At 45.0% G+C, this 17,395-nt stretch overlaps 1 protein-coding gene across 4 annotated transcripts in view; it reads right to left on the bottom strand.

Annotated features, from left to right (window-relative positions):
* Positions 1 to 588: 588 nt before the first annotated feature.
* BRD3 (bromodomain containing 3) overlaps positions 589 to 17,395 on the bottom strand; it is a 32,879-nt gene continuing 16,072 nt past the window's right edge. For 2 of the 4 annotated variants that reach the window (XM_083158582.1, XM_083158583.1), the window contains exons 6-14: positions 16,989 to 17,207; positions 16,233 to 16,450; positions 14,909 to 15,283; positions 12,963 to 13,091; positions 12,175 to 12,366; positions 10,981 to 11,246; positions 9,634 to 9,932; positions 8,306 to 8,431; positions 589 to 5,378 (exon numbers count right to left, since the gene is read on the bottom strand). In XM_083158582.1, the coding sequence (XP_083014708.1) occupies positions 5,260 to 5,378; positions 8,306 to 8,431; positions 9,634 to 9,932; positions 10,981 to 11,246; positions 12,175 to 12,366; positions 12,963 to 13,091; positions 14,909 to 15,283; positions 16,233 to 16,450; positions 16,989 to 17,207 (1,943 nt within the window). In that variant the 3' untranslated portion in view covers positions 589 to 5,259. The remainder of the gene's footprint in view (positions 5,379 to 8,305; positions 8,432 to 9,633; positions 9,933 to 10,980; positions 11,247 to 12,174; positions 12,367 to 12,962; positions 13,092 to 14,908; positions 15,284 to 16,232; positions 16,451 to 16,988; positions 17,208 to 17,395) is intronic. The other 2 variants (XM_083158584.1, XM_083158585.1) reach the window with 2 other exon arrangements.

Here is a 17,395-nt window from a genome sequence, read left to right on the forward strand (position 1 = left end):
TATATAGTGTGGCGAGCGCAGCTCGCCACCGAGCCCAAAGTGTGGCGAGGGAACACGGATTACTTTACATGTATGCTGCGCTCGCCGCGCTTATATAATTAAAAATCGGGTCTTTGCAATGAAAAATCGCATCGCATGAATTGTATGCCACTATATTGCATGCGATGCGATGAAAAAAAAATAGGGCACCCAGATATTACATAAGTACCAACATGTTTAATAATCTGGTATTATCTGCGGTTCTTTTTTATATGTGTGGGCGTTCCCGTCTCGTCTTCTTCTATTTAAATGATGAAAAGAAGTGACAGCTGAAATGACAATCGATTGACACAGGAAAAGTCTGCCGATCACTGAAACAAATCTGTAATGTGTGGGCAAGTCCAAAAGACTGAAGAAACTATTTATCTGGGGGGAAAAAAAAAAAAAAAATCACTGGATCTGAGAAGCAATTAATTGTGATTGCTGATGTATGGGGCCATAAGGCTAGCCAACTTGCAGCTGCTTATCCGTGATCTGGGCTGAAGCAGCGGTGATTGCGCTTACACAAAGGACTAAAAGAAGCTGAACAAATAAGACCATTGAGCAGGGTAAGATTTTGTTTTAGTTTATTATGAAAAAACAAAAATGCCCAGAAGGGCTCATGATTACCAGAACATCAAAGAGTACGTTCTACCTTTAATATTTTTCTTTGCTTTAATGTCGTCTCGAGGCCAGCATTGCAATAAACAAGCTAAAACTACTTACATTGACTTGGTATCAATATAACTGACATGTACAGTAATATACTATAAACAGCACTAAAAGATTTGGAGAAGTTACAGTAAACTCGCATGCACATCATGAAAATAAAAGTTATGTATTTAGAGCAAGGCTAAAGTCAGACAACTTGCAGGGGGGGGGGGGGGGGGGGGGGCTTACATTGGCTCCCGTCAACCGATTTAACCCCTCTGCCGCCGACACTGGCAGGGGAAGGGTTAGAAGAACTGACACAGACACAATACCTAAAATGGGAGCAATTGCAGCATTAAAAAAAAAAAAAATCATGAAAAATAAAAAATATATTTATATAAAACTTCTCAAAAATGCAAAAATCGAAACATACAGCTTCTGCAGGTCATTGCTCCAGTTTTACCACAAACCCCCTATTTTGCAGGTAACTTTATTTTAATATCAAACCATTGTACTAAAATAAACCCACACAGGCGGAATTCTTGCACACATTACATTAAAAAAAAAGGGGTGTGTAAAAGACAGCTTTTACCTATAGATAATTTTTACACCAATATGGGAGTGTAAAACCCTAAGAGTTTACCCTTGGACCTTTAAACAAGGCTCGTTCTATTATTTCTCATTGGCTGTCTGCGGGAGAGTTACAGGAACAATTTACAGAGAACAGCACAGTTACATTGGTGTCAGCAACATGGAAGCAAGAAGGCAGACACCAGGAGACTGCTTGCTACAGGCAAAACACTGCTCAGAGTCCCCACCCAGTACACGGAACCCCTACATTAAGGTGAAAGGTTAGAATGGGTCAGTACAGTATAAGACAGATTCTGCGCCATTATTTCTTTAGGCTTCCCATGGTGCTCCAGCCGCTGTTGACTACAGGTTCCAGCACTCCCCGGGATGTGTAGTTCTAAAGCAGTTTCCAAAGTCGCCCAGTTTGCAGTAACAGGATACAGAAATACCAATCATGTACAAACACTAGCGGCTGTTATATACAGGGAACATTTACAGGGCACTAGTTACAGTATAGGAGCGTCTCAACCCTTACAGACCTAAGGCTAAATTGGGGTAACAAGAAAAAAAAAATGGGGTGGTGGCTGGAAGATGGGGTCAGATAACCTTACCGTGGGGAGTTCGTCTTCAGCAAACTAGACGACTCTTTTGGAATGAGATATTGAGCAAATTATATCTTGAGTCCCGAGGCTCAAGGGCTCCCCATTTTCTTTCACGGCGCAAATCCTAATAATTTTACAATATGAATAAAACGTGTATTTCAGCCAATTACAAAGTACATTAGTGTTAGTTTATTAAAAGAGATATGACAAATTACTTGGTAAATATAAACATTTGCTGCGGTAATGTTGGGTACAGTTAGGATCCGCAGACTCAAACAAGCCGTGCCAACCAGGTTGACTGTTAGCGTTGTGGTTTGGCTTTTGGTCTAAAGTACCCATGACCTCTTAGGACCTCTTTAATACAGTTTGCTCTTGATACATTACTTTGTTGGGATGTCCCTTCTTAAAATTAGAATAAATCTCCTAAGCTTAAGAAAAAGCAGGACTCTAGCTCGGTGGGTTCTCCGGTTTACCAGGAATGAGAATGAAGTGGCCGTATTATTATGGGAAAAAACGCAAAAATTCAACAAGGTGGTACAATAATTCCCATGATTCGGTACTCCATGTTTTTGGTCTCATACAATCCCCGTGCAAGGCAAGGGAAACCACAAAACAGAACTAAATTCTGTCAAACCATTGGAGATTACAGAAAGCACATGGACCAAAACTGTTAACATGGCAGCCTAATTAACCCCTCGTAACCATTATTGCTACTCAACCGCCTTATTCGTTTTTCATTGCAGTAACCCTAACCATCTAACAAACTGACGTAGCACCAAGGAAAAGGCACCCTTGTAGGCACAACCCCTATCCTACCAATTCCGCAAGTATAGTGAGCTTCAAAACGTGGTATAAGAAAAAATATATAAATATAAAAAAAAAAAATGGATGCACAGGCCATATCACTCTATTATTACTAGTATTTGCCGAACCTAGACATTAGCAAACGATCAATCTCCCAGAACTAAAATTATCCAGTTAGAAAACAAAAAAGTTACAGAACAGTTTAAAAACAGTTAAAATTAAAATGAGGGTGTAACCCCTTTGCTTTTTTTAAATGGCTATAACGCCAGGAGCTGGATTAACGAAGGCTATTTTGTGCTGCTTAGGTAGTGGTTTGAGTGGGGGTGGTGGTGGGGTACTGGCATTGGGTCTTTAACCCCATTACATTCAGCAGGTGTAGCGACTACCGAACTGTGTAAGGAAAACCCCCCAAAAAAATCTCGTCATAACAAACATCGGGTGAAAGACTGTACCGCCCCATTTTCTACTGCACCTAGAAATTGGCGCCATCTGCGATGAATCCCTAATTAGGCACATTTAGGGTTCTGTAGCCTTAAATGGTAAAATCACATCACACCTACTTAAAAAAACAAAAAACACTTCAATGGGTGGGAAACAGGATACGAAGTGTAAAAAAAAATAATTATAATTTGAGTTTTATTAAAACGCTGGCTTATAAGACTACATATAGACCAAGTAATATATTGAAATACAGAAAAAAGTACACATTTTACAATTAAAAATAGACAACTACTTTTATTTTTTTTCCACAAACCCTTTAAGATCTGCCGATACGAACAGTCTTTTAAGCTAAAATCCTCAGAGCTGCCATTTTTATTTTCCGGGGTAGCCATTACAAATAAAAGAAAAATGAGGACAGTCTGCGTATTACTTTACAATGAGAGAAAGCACAATCTATGCAGTCCATGTTCCGGAGATTACATTAATATCGGCATCTCAACTAGTTAAGCTTCTCTAAAAAAATTCTGTGATGGGGAAAAAAAATTATAGATATATATATATATATTTATAAAGTATACTGCAGCCGAGGGATAAAGAGCTACAAGTCTCTGCATAAAACTGTACAGAAAAAAAAAAAAACAGCGCCAAGATATGAGACGAAGAGCGGCAGTCGGGTGACATGGTGACATCTCCGTCCATCCGCAGTTTTTTTAGAAATTTAGACTGGCATATGGTAGGTCCTTAATGGTCGGAACTCCTTGTATAAGTGGCTTTTTAATGCTCCACTTCTGGGTTTTCTATAAAAGAGTCAAATGTTCTATGGGGGGCTCCAAAATAAAATGTAGAGGAATAAAAAAAACATCAAACAAAAAAACAAAAAACACAAATTGGTGCTGAAAGTCCCTAGAATTCCATGCAATTCTAACGAAGAGACAACCCTCTGGGCTCAAGCATCTGAATACGCTCATGCAAGCCGGATACAAAACCAACTTCTGCGACCCTCCCGACTGAAATTCTGCAACTGAAAATGGAGCTTCTGTTCACCGCCGGCGTTGATACCTCGATTTTTAAATTCAAAAACAAATACAAAAATTCTGATTTGAGAAAAGGCGGCAAAAATAATAATCAAACCCCTATAAATTCGTGAAGACAGATTGTCAAAGATTATCTTTCCAAGGAACGTCTCAAATGCAAACTCCTCATCGAAAGGTAAACATGGACATTGTAGTTCCTTTCCATTGTCATTCCCCCCCCAAAAAAGCTGTATGGTTTCCTTTTATAGTATACATATATAAAAAAAAAAAATGCACAGCAGGATGTCAAAATGGTTAATAAATAACGTGTTTCTATGTACATGACAATAACTGAAATACAGAATCTATCGGAATGTGTAGCCGGGGGAGTTGTGCGTCCGTCTGGAGGGCGAGAACGCCCTAAAAAATAATTGCGGTTTTAGTCTATTTTGTTCTCAGATCAGAAAAAAAAAAATCACCCATCAAAAAAAGTTAAAAATAAAACCTTTATCCCATCCGCAATATAGATCACTCCCCCACATATCAGCTACAGCCTACGAGTGTCCTGCGAACACTTTATTCAAATGAAGACCCCACAGAGAAAATGGGTAGAAGGCTGAAGCTGTAAACGTGTGGTTAGTATATGTAGGTGATATGGGCGAGGGCACACACACTAGTTACAAGTCGGACAAGTCTGTAGAGAGAGTACCATACGGTTGGTGGTTGTTGGAGGGATGATCAACTCGGCACTGCATTCAGTCTGTATCTGCTTCGCAGTAAAAGTCCCCCCTCTCCCTTCCCAAAAAGATATCAGTCAGGCCAAACAGAAGGGGAACGAGGGGTTAAAAACACAATTAAAACCTTTTTCGATTACGCAGAGTAAACCTTCATAAAAAAGGGCCTTTTCCACTTGCTGGTTATTGCTGTCGCCTCTTTGCCAAAAAAGGGGAAAATTCGCTACTTTGTCTTTAAAAAATAAAATTAGTTTGTAGCTTGTTGATGTTTTTACGGGTTTTTGTTGAATATATATTTAGTTTTTTGTTGTTTTTTTTTGTTTTTTAAAACAGCACACCAAAGTGTTACATAAGCCTTAAGCCTCAGACAGGAACACTGGGGGATTAGGGGGGTGGGGGGTTAAAGGGCGATTCCAGGGGCAGCTATTACTCAGAGTCACTGCTGTCAGAGCTAGAGCCGCTGGAAGTGCTGCTTCCGGATTCTGAGGAACTGCTGCTGCTACTCAACCGCGATGGTCCACCGGCTGCCGCTGCCCCCGACTTCTCTATAGGGAGAACAAGGAGAAACAATGGTTAGGCTGTGCAGCGTAGTACTGCAACAATATTTAAGGTTGCGCCGTTTTGGATCAATTTTCTTAGAAGGGTAACGATCGTACAGTGCCCGTGAGGGTTACTGACTTCCAATGGTACATCTGCGCAGTCCAATTCCCACACGCACAAGACCGTAGTCTTAGTCTCTAATGGGGCCCTACACACAGGGCGATTTCAGGGCATTTATCAAAGGGATCTCACTAGATCGCTTAGAAAAAGCACCATCATCGCAGAGCAATAGCAATAGCGATGTGTGGCCCTGCAAGTTCCTATCGCCTGCCAATTAATATCCAGTATGCTGGATAAATCTACTTAATCGCCGGTCACACATTGCTGTGTGCTAAGCGATCTTATTGAGGGGTAGATGTATGAAGCATTGATAAGGGAGAAGTGATAAAGTGCCTGGTACTTTATAACCGGCCAATCAGCTACTGACTATTATGTTACAGGCTGGGTTTAAAAAGGGACAATCAGGAGCTGATTGGCCGGTGATAAAGTACCAGGCACTTGATCACTTCTCCTACATGTATTCCTCTGAGCTATCGAGCACCTTACACTTACACCTTACGCCCCTTACACCTTAGTAATCATTTGAAGTGTTGATTTTATAAAAGCAAAAAAACAATGCTGTATATAAAACTTGTATACATCTGTAATATTACCATACATACAAACCAATAATAGCTGACAGAATTTAGGACTTTAAAATTCTAAAATAGTTATAGATCAAGCAGATATGGAAATAAAGAACATGCTACCAACATGGCATTTATAAATGAATGTTCCTGTAAATATATATATATAATATGTATTTAATATATATATATATTTCCGCCATTTATTTATAAAAAGTGAAAACGTGTTCATGTGACGGGCATACATGAACAGAACACAAGCTTGCCAACTAACTGGGAATGCAATATGACCACATGGAGCGGTCATGAGTATATGCGCACTATAAATGTGAATTCAGCCTTTATGGTGCGGTCTTCCCACCTTGCACCGCGCTGGGCACTGGACGGGGTGGAGGGAGAGCAGGGAGACAAAACTGGGCTGTACAATAGACTTGCTTGGGAATTAACTTTACTTAGCGCCTGGGTCACTGCAGGAGATGCCCTTCGCTTAGCGCCTGGGTCACTGCAGTAGAATGCCCGTCGCTTAGCGCCTGGGTCACTGCAGTAGAATGCCCTTCGCTTAGCGCCTGGGCCACTGCAGTAGAACGCCCTTCGCTTAGCGCCTGGGTCACTGCAGTAGAATGCCCTTCGCTTAGCGCCTGGGTCACTGCAGGAGATGCCCTTCGCTTAGCGCCTGGGTCACTGCAGTAGAATGCCCTTCGCTTAGCGCCTGGGTCACTGCAGTAGAATGCCCTTCGCTTAGCGCCTGGGTCACTGCAGGAGATACCCTTCGCTTAGCGTCTGGGTCACTGCAGTAGAATGCCCTTCGCTTAGCGCCTGGGTCACTGCAGTAGAATGCCCTTCGCTTAGCGCCTAGGTCACTGCAGGAGATACCCTTCGCTTAGCGCCTGGGTCACTGCAGAAGATGCCCTTCGCTTACCTGGGTCACTGCAGTAGAATGCCCTTCGCTTAGCGCCTAGGTCACTGCAGAAGATGCCCTTCGCTTAGCGCCTAGGTCACTGCAGGAGATGCCCTTCGCTTACCTGGGTCACTGCAGTAGAATGCCCTTCGCTTAGCGCCTAGGTCACTGCAGAAGATGCCCTTCGCTTAGCGCCTAGGTCACTGCAGGAGATGCCCTTCGCTTACCTGGGTCACTGCAGTAGAATGCCCTTCGCTTAGCGCCTAGGTCACTGCAGAAGATGCCCTTCGCTTAGCGCCTAGGTCACTGCAGGAGATGCCCTTCGCTTAGCGCCTGGGTCACTGCAGGAGATGCCCTTCGCTTAGCGCCTGGGTCACTGCAGGAGATGCCCTTCGCTTAGCGCCTGGGTCACTGCAGTAGATGCCCTTCGCTTAGCGCCTAGGTCACTGCAGGAGATGCCCTTCGCTTAGCGCCTAGGTCACTGCAGGAGATGCCCTTCGCTTACCTGGGTCACTGCAGTAGAATGCCCTTCGCTTAGCGCCTGGGTCACTGCAGTAGAATGCCCTTCGCTTAGCGCCTGGGTCACTGCAGGAGATGCCCTTCGCTTAGCGCCTAGGTCACTGCAGAAGATGCCCTTCGCTTAGCGCCTGGGTCACTGCAGGAGATGCCCTTCGCTTAGCGCCTAGGTCACTGCAGAAGATGCCCTTCGCTTAGCGCCTGGGTCACTGCAGGAGATGCCCTTCGCTTAGCGCCTGGGTCACTGCAGGAGATGCCCTTCGCTTAGCGCCTGGGTCACTGCAGTAGAATGCCCTTCGCTTAGCGCCTAGGTCACTGCAGGAGATGCCCTTCGCTTAGCGCCTGGGTCACTGCTAGTGACAGGAATAATTATTCATATGTAACCATTAGAAAATAATCTACAGAGGCAAAACACTGTAGTCAGAGTCCTGCGCAGGGACATCACTCACGGCCAAACCAATTCCATGAATACAGGTTAGGAGAGTCATCTACATTCTGCAGAGGAGCGGTGGAAGGGAAATGAATGAAGCAGTAGCAGCAATTAGCAATCCCAACATCAGGGGTAGGGATCCCCCTGCACAGCTAGAACGTTCCAATCAGCATGCATCCTGCCTGGCCGGTTGGTTATTTATTTAAAGGCTTAGAGGTTCATCTGCTCCTAGGGCTCAATGACCGCTGTAATCCCTATGGACACCTGAAGTTTGGGCATTATTCAGAGCTGCTACGGTCCCTGCGGTTCTCAGTCAGGCCAGGGCGGCGCAAAGGAAGCGCGAGTCCAGCACAGGTCTCAGTTTAGCGCTAGGTCGTTCTCGCCGCAAATCAAACCATGTACCTTTTTTTGCGGGTTTCTTGTTATTTAATTGGCCGCTCACATCCTGGAGTCTCTTCTCCAGCTCCTTTTTCTTTTCCTGAGCCAACTCCTCCTTGGATTTTACGGATTGCTTCTTCCCCGAGGCTGCTGGGAAAGTGAAGCAATCAGCCAGGAACGCCAACACACAGAGAGAGAGGTTTATGGCACAACCTCCGGAGCAGTGTTTGCCAACTCTGCTCCTCAAGCCCCGGTGCAACGTGCACGTTTTAAGGATTTCCCAATTGCAGACAGGTGGGTTCTATTCCGAGGCTCAACCTTAACCAAAATGCACCTGTGATAACCAAAAGGATATCCTGAAAACCTGACCTGTTGGGTGGGGCTTGAGGACTAGAGTTGGAAAACACTGCTCTAGAGGGCTCGAGGGAACTTTGTAGGACTCCCAACAGGCCAACTTTTTAAGCATCTTTGCATGAGCAGGAGCGGTCAGATCAGGAGGAGCAACCCGCTGGGTGAACCGCCTTTGCCCGAAGCAACGCCATGCTTAGAAATCGGATTAGGGACAATTGTGCGTCAAACCGGAGAAACAATTCTGACTTCAGCCTTGGGACAAGCCGCAAGTCACAGTTTTACGATGTGAAATCAATTTAAAAGGCTATAACAGTATACAGACATCTGGTTTAGCAGCACAAATAAATAAATCTGGGGTCACTATACAGTCTGCTCACTGACGCACAAACAGAAAACTCAGATCGCCGAAGGTCACGAACAGCAGCAAAGCGACAAAACAAAAAAGGAAATGTAACAAGCATGAAAATGGCATGTGGTGGGATGGACATATTGCTATGAAGCGCATATTCAGGAAAAAGCAACACGTGGCGGCTAAGAGACACGTTCTGTAGATTACAGTATATATATATATATATCTTGCGCAGGCACAGTGGGTGCCTCTATATTCGCTACTTCCGCACGCGGAGCATGACTGATGCAGACCACCTATCGCCACCCTCATAGCTCCGCCACGACCAATACGGTGGAACAGATGGGGACAGTGCCGGATTGTGTTGTACATCTGAATGAGCCATGTTCCGGCCTGTGGGCAGCAATGCGTAGAATAAAGGTTCCTTATCGCTGACCTGTAATTGCCACGTACTAACGTCTCTTTGCGGTCCTTTAAATATGGCTAAACCATAAACTTACGGCAAAGCACACAGAACAGTTACTCTGATTTCCGTTAGCACAGATACCGATCTTTCGATATCTCTCAGCGTAAAGCATCAGAGGAATCCAATTGATTTGCCGGTCGCAGAGCGAGTAAAAGAACGCGAAGGGAAAGAGACATGGCTACTCACAGAAAGGCTTCCTCTGCTTTTTCTGCAAACACGACTTGACGTATCGCTCCAGTTCCCGCAAAGTGGTGGGTTTCAAGGTCTCAAAATCTATTTCTATCTCGTCGGGGTTGGAGTCTCTTAGGGAAGGTTCCCGGGATTGTATGATGTGAACGACGCGGCCCAGCTTCTCGCCGGGGAGCCGATTAATGTCCAGGCTCAGCTGCCGCTTCTCATCGTAGGTCATGGGAAGACCTTCCTCTTCCTCATCGGAGTCGAAGTTTGCAGTTGGAGGCTGTTTTCCACCTTTTTTCGGTTGTTTGCTAGGAGGGATAAAAGATTACAGTCAAGGATGAGAACAGTCATGAGTAAGTCACACGGATAACCATATTTACTGGTGACATACAGTGGTGCGCTAATCAGGTTGGGGGGTTTGCCATCTGTGGGGTCTTTTCAAGTTCACACGTTAAAAGGTCTCTAACAGCCTTGTTAGCCCCCAAAGCTAGTGTGCAGGGGAGCCTTAAATTCAATTAATTTAACCACTTGCTTGGCACCAACATACAGACGTGTCCACATACATCTATCATAGGGTCAGATGTATTAAGCTTTAACAAGAGATAAATGCAAGGGTGATAAGGAGAGATAAACGTCCAGCCAATCACCTGCTAACTGCCATGTTACAGGCTGTGTTTGAAAAAAGTCAGTAAGGAACTGATTGGCTGAACGTTTATCTCTCCTTATCACCCTTGCATTTATCTCTTGTTAAAGCTTAATACATCTGCCCCATAGGCAGATGCATGTCATTTTAATCAGCAAAAGCTGCTTGTGCGTCCACTTCGCTATGTTTAACGTGAAAGGAGATGTAAACGGACTAGGGTGGAGTGGATATCTTTAAAATAATATGTGAAATGTATAGTGACAGGCAATAACTTGGGGGGGATTGATACGGTGTGAGTGGTATACCTCCTAGGTATGTGTGTTAATATAATTATATCTATCTATATCTATTTAATTTTTTTAAACACAGTATTTAAATAGATATATCATTACTACTTTCGAAAGTTTTAAATAATGATACTATAAACACACACACACACACACACACCACATGGGTATTGCCAATTGATTGGGCAACTGGAACCAAGCTAAGTGGTCTATTTACTAATTTATAAGTGGTCTATTTACTAAGCCTTGGAGAGTGATAAAGTGTGCCGAGATAAACTACCAGCCAATCCATTTCTAACTGCCATGTTACAGGCTGGGTTTTAAAAGGACACCTTGGAGTGGCTGATACTGTATCTCCAATGAAAGGCTTAGTAAACAGACCAATAAGACACCTCACGCCGCAGAAGGTTATCAGCGTACACCTACCTATTGGGGGCCGGGGTGGCGGTACTGGACGCAGTGGTAGTCGCCGTGCTGTTTGCTTTCTTTGCCGGTGCTTTTTTCGGAGGGACGAGTTTGGCTGGTTGCGCAGGCTTGATCTTTTTCTCCTCTTCCGTTTTCACCTTGTGCTTGTCTTTCTCCTTCTCTTTCTCCTTTTTCTTCTTCTCTTTCTCCTTCTTCTCTCGCTTTTTCTTTGGTTTATTGACCGGGGCCTGTGACAATGCAGCCAGCTGCTCATGCACGGCTTTCAGCTGTGGAGGTAAAGCGAAACGCGTTGAGCCAAGCCTCTCCGGTATCATCAGGCCCTATAATCTGGGACACCTATGCGTTATACAGATGCTGCGGCTTATTAGAACCAGACAAAGACCACTGAGCCTGCGTAAATCATAGGTATCCGGGATATCATGGCAACCCTACTTATAATGTGCCTGGTGAAGGGACGGGAGCTGCATCCTACAGACAAGCAGAGGGTTGCGTCAATATAATCATATTTTTATGATTATAAAAAAGGTACAGCAACACCGTTTCGTAGTTACTGGGCATGATTTTGTTAACGTTCCCCCACAAGGACTGATGCAGCCGTATAAAAATACATTCAATAAACATAAAACCTACAAACTCAATTAAACAAAGTATAATGAATAGCATTTAATAGTTAAGCCCCTTGTACACAGACGGGGCCGCCGCCTCCTTGCTGAACGAGGTGCTTAAGCACAGATCACAGATCGCTCCGGGAACACACGTGAAGCACCCGCGATGTATATGGCGCAATCTGTGGTAAGCAGGGTTTTGCCTATGCTTCTAGGCAAAACACTGCGATCTAGCAGGATAGACAGTGCAAGCACCATCTAACCTGGCAGGCGTCAAGTGGGACTGCAAAACAAGGGAGGTCTGGCGAAACTGACCAATAGGAGCCCACGCAGTACACACCCTAATCCTGCTTTAACTCCTCTTATAAGCCTGGGGAAAATATATCAAGCTTTGGTCAGAGATAAAGTGGAACATTCGTCCAACCAATTTTTGCTCAAATGTTAAGTTGGATTTAGGGGTGGACTATTAGGTCAACAGTCATTACGTCGACCACCAACATGGAAGTGCATTGCTTGCCATGCTTCAGGAACATTATATTATTATTATAATCTAACACTAAGCCCCTCCACCTCCGGACTGTTCTCCCACCTGCTCCTGCAGCTCAGCCAGCCGCGTGGCCCTCTCCTCTTCAGAATCCGAACTGTCTGACTGGGAGGAGCTCTCCTCGCTTGTGTGGCTGCTCTCCATGCTTTTGCTGACCACCGGGGCCGCCGCTGTAGGGGGTGTGGGAGTCTCCGGTGGTTCATCCGGCATCTTCGCAAATCTCATCTCAAAAACATCCTGTGAAAACAGAGCATGTCACCGACACAGACCAAGATGAAGAGCAGCAACTGGGCGCAAACAGCGTGGAGGCTGTGCGCAAGCAAGAGGATGAGGAGGGGAAGGCCATGTTTCCCATCACTGACACATACATGCCCAGTAAGGCAAAGGTTTGAAGTCATGTGACACAAGTGGGCGGGGCAACTGGACAGCTGCTTTTAGCCATGGTGAAGGATACAAGAAGCTTGTAGAGATACGATGTGGTGATTTAGGTGCCCAAGTTATAATGTGGCGGGGTTCTGTGGGTCGTGGCATCCTTTAACATGGACCTCCGGCCAGGGGAGTGTCAGCTTATAGGGCTAGAGATCAGGACCTCTGCTTAGAAAGCCGCTTTTGTGGCTAGAATGGAGCAGGTCCTGAACAAGACTTATTGCAGATCACAATGTTTTCCCGGCAATATATACTTATATAAGGGTCATCACGGCTACACGCCATGCTTCAAGGATTTACTGGTTACATTTGTATCTCTGGGATGATAAAACCGCGGAATGGATCTCTGATTATTGCAATCTGCGTTACGGTGGTCAGGACAGCGGAGACAGAGGCGTGATCATTACCTGTAGTTTCCTGGCCATTGCGACCACCTCGTGGTCAGGAGGGTTGTACTTGTAACAGTTTGAGAACATTAACCGTATATCCGCCGCGAAACCCTGAGCGTCCTGGTAGTCGCGCCCATCCATTTTTTTCTGCAACGGAAGAAAACGATGAGAGGTTATGCATGGACCACAGCACAGCTCTAGTATTGCTGTAGTTCTTCTAGCACAGTCTGGTCTGTATATCAGTGCTGAAATACTGACCAGACTGTGCTAGAAGCACCACAGCATAGAGGGACAGCCCAGGCAGGGAAGAGGTAACACTTTAAGGGACCTTTTGTACTAACTTGTGAGATGCAGGAACTGGCGAGTCAACTTTCATACATAAAGCCCATAATCTTAGACCAGTGACGGATCGGCACATCTTTGCTGTACGATGGGGGTGATTCAGGTTGGTTTTCAAAAGCAAACTCCTTCTTTAATGGACAAAAACATGCTGCACTGCAGGTGGGGCAGATGTAACATGTGCAGAGAGTTACACTCGGCTGGGATGTGTTCAAACTGAAATCTAAATTGCAGTCTAAAAATAAAGCAGCCAGTATTTGCTCTGCACACAAAAAAAAATAACTTCCCCAAAATGTAACTCTCTGCAAATGATACATTTGCCCCACCCTGCAGTGCACATGGTTTTGTCCATTAGAAAGATTTTGAGAGCCAGCCTGAATTAGTCCCAATATCCAGTCACTATGAAGATACCAGATCAGCAAACAACATTATGCGCACCAGTGTTTCTTACTGCTAAACGTTAACTTCTTGGCAGCAATTTTCTGGCTACAAAGAAAGACAGTACAAGTAGCCATTAAAAGCAGTGAGTCTGATCCATGTAACAAGAAATTCTCAGATGCAATTGGCTAAACAGCGTTCCAATAGTGTTTTAGCTTCCAACTGCAGCCAGTGGAAGACTAGTTCCTTGCAACTCTGGCGACACCTAGTGGTTTACAGTGAGCTTGGCAGAAAAACCTCACTTCTGCTACATTATAAACAGAACTACCCAGAATATCCAGTCCAAGACCCAACACTCTCAGATCGCAGTGTAATTTTCATTCTGCACTACAAAGTTGGGCCCGTCCTGGCAGATCTAGCACGGCAGAAGGAGTAAATAATGGCCCAAGCTTTCTACGGGTGGGGTGAGGTTGGGTTTATGACCAGCTGGCAATACCATTCCCAAAATAGAGTTAGGAGACTGCTCCGCTCACCCTTACTAGGTGGGAATAAGTACTGACTTCACAGAACTCAACCGTGGTCATCTCCAAAGAAGGACTCATATTCCAACTGGCCAAATAGTCCTGTCCCATCCTTTGTCAACTGTTTCGACCTTAGCCAAGGAACAGCCTAATACAGACCAGCCCAAGACACTGCCCAGAAAGCTAGGCATCAGGTCATGAAGAAGACTCCCACTATGAGAAGAGAAAGTACTACAGGAACTAAACCTTTCTAGAAAAGTCCAAGATGGACAGAAAGAACTGCCAAAAAAGGGTCCCGCGTGGGAAAGGGGAGTGTGCTGACCAAATTGTTTTGTTGAAGGGACTCTATAGTGAGCATTGTGTGGTGACCCAGCCTTACTCCACTGCCCCCTCAACTCTTCCCTATAGAAAGCTGGGGTCCCCAGAGACGGGTTTGAGTAGCCCTCCTAGTCTATGACACCGTAGTCTCCGAGCTAGACCAGCAATGTTATGGGGCTCACAGCAATATCCTCCTTCAATTTAGGTGGCCAAGTGACCAGCAGCTGAGTCTGTGAGTGACGCATCCAGTTTACACCTGTCAGTGCCCTATCTCCTAGAGGGTGGAAGACAACACCTCGCCTGTAGGAGATGACCCAAATGCAAAGACCATGCAAATCTGAGGTTGTGAAGGCATTGAACCCTACAACCCGGTAGTAGACCCAATAGAAGAAGCAACGATGGACGTACTTTAACAGTGCTAAGGTCCATAGGGTGCTTGATAATGTCATGATAGTCGTGCAGTTCCAAGGCCTCAGCATCCACTGGTTTGTAGAATGGCCAGGCGTAGGCCGCATGCTTCTTGGAGAGCATCTCTTTCAGGATGCTATCACAGTATTTTAGGTGCTCAGTCAATTTGCCTTTCTTCCCAGCATGCTGAGGAATCTCCCCATCTTCCAAGTCCTTCTTTGGAGGCTTGATGGGGCGGCCGGTGCTCTCTCTCCTGCTCGACGATTTCGCTTGCTTCGGTTCCACGACTGGTACCGGCGACTCGCTGCGGCTGGCCGTTATGGCAGATGTGGTGGGCGTTGTGGTGTCTGCTTTTCTCTTCACCCCTTTTTTTTGCTAAATGCGGGGGGAGGGAAGAAGAAAAATAAAGTAATAAAATAAACCAGGAAGCCCATGTCCGCCCCACAGGCAATCAAAATGGGTCTGTACTTCCTTCTAGACAATGTTCCCCATGAAATTCATAAGTGACTAAAATGAAAGGCGAAACACATGTTGTGTGAAAGTTACTTGTGAATTGAAATTTAAAAGGCCATATTAAGAAAACATAATTAAACCATAACCTATGCACTCTCTCTGAGAACCAGACACCATAACTTAATTGCTGGTTCTATATATGGAGACTAAGGGCCTTATTCTAGTTCACTCTCTGCCAAAATCCATCTTAGATTGACAAAACCATGCGCACTGCAGGGGGGCAGATGTAAAATGTGCAGAGAGAATTAGATTGGGATGCGTTATTTTGTTTTTGTGCAGGGAAAATACTGGCTGCTTTATTTTTACACTGCAATATAGATCTCACTTTGAACTAAAACCCCACCCAAATCTAATTCTCTCTCTGCACAAGTTACATCTGCCCCCCCCCCCCCCCCCCCCTGCAGTGCACAAGGTTTTGTCCATCTAAGAAGGATTTTGTCAGAAAGAGTGAACTAGAACAAGGCCCTAAGTGTAGTGTGTACACAGAGTGAGACTTTGATTGTGACTATATAAGTTAAAATCGATTTGACAACGAATGGTTTTTGCAACATTTGATATCAATGTGCGCTCTGGTATAGTGTAAATCGAATTTAAAAGTAGACTTGCCAGGCAAGATTACATAGAATAAATCTAATGTCAAAAACTGTAAGTCAAAAAGCAGTAGAGAAATCGAATAGTACAAATCGAAAAAAACAGATCTCACCTTGTGTACACACTATAACTTTGCTTTACATACAGAAAAAAAAAATAAGAAAAACAAAGCTAAAAAAAACTAAGCAAAACATAGCCCTTTATTCCCTTTCACAGTCACCTTAATAACCGGGGCTGCTGGTGGAACCACTGGTGCGATTGAAACTGGGGCGGCAGGGGGAGGCTGCTGTGCTGTGGTGGCAGCCGGTAGGGTGACGTTTGCTGTTATAGTTGGCACAGGAGTGGCGGCGATAACCGGCGTCTGGGATACTAGAGGTGCAATGTTGGTAAGTTGGACTGTTGGGCTGACGGTGGAGATGGCGGAGGCTTGGCTTGCGGCTGTAATGAAAAGGATGCGGGTCACCCATTTACCTTCTCTGCAGTTCTAAAACGGTCTTCTTAATCCAGAGAAAACTAGTGGGCCCAACCTAGACTTCTATGTACAGTAGAACGTTCCCAGTTATGTTGGACAAGAACAGAACAAGTAAGATCCTACAACGGAGATATAGGAATTGCTTATAAGCACATCCCAATTACTTTAAGTCCACCCCTTACCCAACTAATCCATGCACGCGACCCGTATGCAAGGTGCTATATTTAAGAGGCAAGATTGAGCAGGTCGGCTGAGGAAAGAAACGGAAATGATGGTAGCACAGTTCTAGATTACCCAATTCCACCAATACTCTGGTTCCCGTTCTCAGTGAGCTTAGGGATAAAGCAAGAATTACGCGTTCAGGCTGCAACCTACTTTGGACTCATTCAATGAGTTTTCTTTGCTAATCTCCGTATCCCTCCTCACCTTTCACCAAGCCTGAATCTTTGGGTCGTTACCCATAAGTGTGTAGAACATATAACAGGACAACAGAACATAACAGACCTTTATATCGTTCTCGGCGCCTCTCCGCAGGTGGCTCAGTTCTTCTTCCGGAACTGCGCTCCACAACGACAGGCTTGGGAGGGATACGTTCAACGATGGTGGATTTCGGGGAAGGGCGATCCACAACTACAGGTTTGGGAGATGGTTTTGGAGATGGCTTGGGAGATGGTTTGGGAGATGGAGGCGGTTTTTCCACCGGAGGCTCAGGTTCTGTAATGACTGGAGGGGGGGGGGGGGGGGGGGACATAAAGGGAGTTAAAGGGAAATGTTCACAAAACAAAAAAGTTTGGCACTTTTAAATCCTGGATTGCAGAAAAGGAACAGACTCGGAACTGAACGGGCAGAAGACACCTTGTAGCAGACCGTATAGAATCGGCACAACTGCAGGGTCCTTTTGGACCCCAGCG

The sequence above is a fragment of the Crinia signifera genome, chromosome 9 (genome assembly GCF_055691185.1).
Source record: "Crinia signifera chromosome 9, ASM5569118v1, whole genome shotgun sequence".
In the NCBI taxonomy this organism is placed as follows: domain Eukaryota; kingdom Metazoa; phylum Chordata; class Amphibia; order Anura; family Myobatrachidae; genus Crinia; species Crinia signifera.